General features: G+C 43.2%; 1 protein-coding gene across 1 annotated transcript; it reads left to right on the top strand.

The window, feature by feature from the left end:
* Positions 1–82: 82 nt before the first annotated feature.
* LOC104962412 (midasin-like) lies at positions 83–2,302 on the top strand (the record flags this gene model as incomplete). The annotated part of the gene is made up of 2 exons (XM_010790846.1): positions 83–219; positions 1,886–2,302. Coding segments are annotated over 2 exons (549 nt in total), but the record flags the coding sequence as incomplete, so codon positions are not given.
* Positions 2,303–2,655: the final 353 nt, after the last annotated feature.

The raw sequence follows: 2,655 nt of genomic DNA on the forward strand, positions 1-2,655 counted from the left end.
TGTGTGTGTGTGTGTGTGTGTGTGTGTGTGTGTGTGTGTGTGTGTGCGCCTGCCCGCCCGCCCGTCTCCCTGTGGTCTGAAGTGTCTCTCTGTGTGTGTGCAGGAGCTGGGTGTGGGGAACATCGACCGCTGCAGAGGCTTCTCCTCTCACCTCTTCAAGCTGCTCCTCCAGCAGAGGCAGCGCCTGGCCGGGCTGACGGCGCAGTGGCTCCACCTCAGGTCAGTCCGCTGCTCCGCTCTCACAGGCCGTGTATCACTTTCAACCAATTCAACAAATACTTTTATTGGCATTCCTTCCTTTCTAACAAAGAAAAAAAAATGTATGGTTTGTAAAATCATTCAACATTTGTTTCTTTTATAACTCTGAAATAAGGTTTGGTTTTGTGTAAATGAGGTCTATTCACCATACATTTAAAAAAAGTCAATCCTGTGGTAATAAGTAGGAATCAATATGCCTTACAGTAAAAGGTGTAACATATGTACTTATACTAAATTCTTTATAAATAGTCAAACTTGGAGGACAAAAGTTGATAGGAAGTAAGGGTTAAATGTAGGGTAGATAAGAATGGAGAAACCAGCTCGAGGGCGCTAGAGTTTGAAAATACACAACCGGAGAAAATCTGCCCCTTCCTTCGGACTTCCTCACAGAGCCCCTCATCCAACACACTCGAACACGCACATGACCAATGAGGGCACGAGATCAGTTTGTGCACAGATGGAAGGCTGACAGGCAGGTAGGCCATCCAGTTACTTTAGCCGGGCCGGCTCAGATGATTGGTCGTGCTTTTTGCAGCACTACGGCTTCCACAGATGTATATATTTATTGTCAAAGCACTTAAGATATTCATTGCTATCGGGATGTTAAGAGCATTCCATGGAATATGACAAAAAGTATTTCTGAAGTGAATTACCTACCTCACCTTTAAGTGTAAATAAAGGCTGAATCTAGATTTTGGAAGTTGGACAACAGGTTGTTTTTTAAAGAGTAAACACACCTGGTGCAAAAAAAAGTATTTTAAAGAGGAAATGTATACAATTACTTAAAATAATTATACACATGATGTCATTTTGGCATCCGGTTAAAATAGAAAAGCAATATTATTTTAGTATTATTACATTTTAATTATTGATCCCTTTGGGTGCGCTTTCACACCAAGTACTTTGCCGTACTTAGTTCCTAGTACGTAGATTTTTTTTTTATCTGAACGCAAGATTTCAAGAGCTATCGGAAATATACTGGGAAAAGTACTCGGGTGTGAAAGCGCCTATTGGGGAAACTTGTTTGTAATCATCATGGCCTGCACACAGCGAGGTCAGGGTCAGATTCCTCACAGCAGCCATAAACAGTGATGGAAGATCCTTTACTGAAGACTAACCCCTATAGAAGTCCTGAAATAAAAGAGAGAGGAAAAAATGGTCATCAAAATATCAAGATTAAAAGTAATCATTATGCCTGTTCCAAAGTGTTATATTATTCATGTTTAACTTATACAAGTAAGAGCTTTTTTAACGTGCATCCACAGTTTGATAACGTTGTATAATACTAGTTACATTTGTATTATTATATTTAATAGAAGTACAGAGTAACACATTTATCTTTCACAGTATACTTTTGAGTTCTGTTAGTTCTTTTTTTCTATTTTAAGAGGTTTGTTTGTTTATTTTCTATTCTTTTTGTTTCAAATGATTTGCAATGCCTTGTTTTGACATGCTGCTCTAACAAAAACATTTACACAATTTGGGATCAATAAAGTATATCTTCATTTCATCCTATCTTATAAGGAAAATACTCAAAGAGCCTCAGCTGCACTTTAACTTTAGTTTAGATAGAACAATGAATGTGCTGTTATACCTTCGAACCCTTCTTCTCTCACCCCGCTCCCAGGAGGCTGACAGACAGTGTTCAGGGCCTTAAGGCCGACCTGCAGGGCCACAGTGAGGCCCCCGGCTGCACCCTGCCCCCCCAGGCCTCCCTCAGAGAGTGGGTGGGCCGGGGCCAGGCGCTGGCCGCTCAGTGCTCCACCCTCCTGCAGCAGCTGGCCTGGCTGCTGGAGTGCTGCCCCGAGGACCTCCAGCAGAAGGAGGAGGGGGGGGGCGGTAGGCAGCTCACCCTGAGGTGCCCCTCCCCACTGGCCACTCAGCGCCAACCCCCCGGCTGTCTGCTGCGGAGAGGAGACCCCGCCTGGAACCAGCTGAACCAGAGCATGAACCTGATGCTGAAGCAGACTCAGGACCTGAAGGTGGAGCTGGACGGGGTCGCTCAGCAGACCTCTGAGAGACAGCTGCACTCACGGTAACACACAAGCTGTTTACCTGATAGGGAGAGCAGGGGTCCCGCTTTAACATTTCTATCATTTGTCCTGGGTGCCACTAATTGAGACAATGGCCTGGTTTGATTGACAGTTGACGTGGCTTTTAACCAATGGCTGTTTTTAGCAAGAGAGGGCGATCAGCATTAGATGTGTCAGATGTCAATCAAAAGTAAACACACTCATTATGCAGATTTGCCCATTTCAGACTAATATATTTAGTTTGAATTAGTTTTAAATCTTTTGTATACTGCAGGGTAGCTGGTGAATTTACTCCAGGTGGAACTAAAGTCTGATTTAACACTTGATTATATTTCACATCATTCATCTAAATCTATAAAGTAAC

The sequence above is a fragment of the Notothenia coriiceps genome, unplaced genomic scaffold (assembly GCF_000735185.1).
Source record: "Notothenia coriiceps isolate Sejong01 unplaced genomic scaffold, NC01 NC01_scaffold00034668, whole genome shotgun sequence".
Taxonomy (NCBI): Eukaryota; Metazoa; Chordata; class Actinopteri; order Perciformes; family Nototheniidae; genus Notothenia; species Notothenia coriiceps.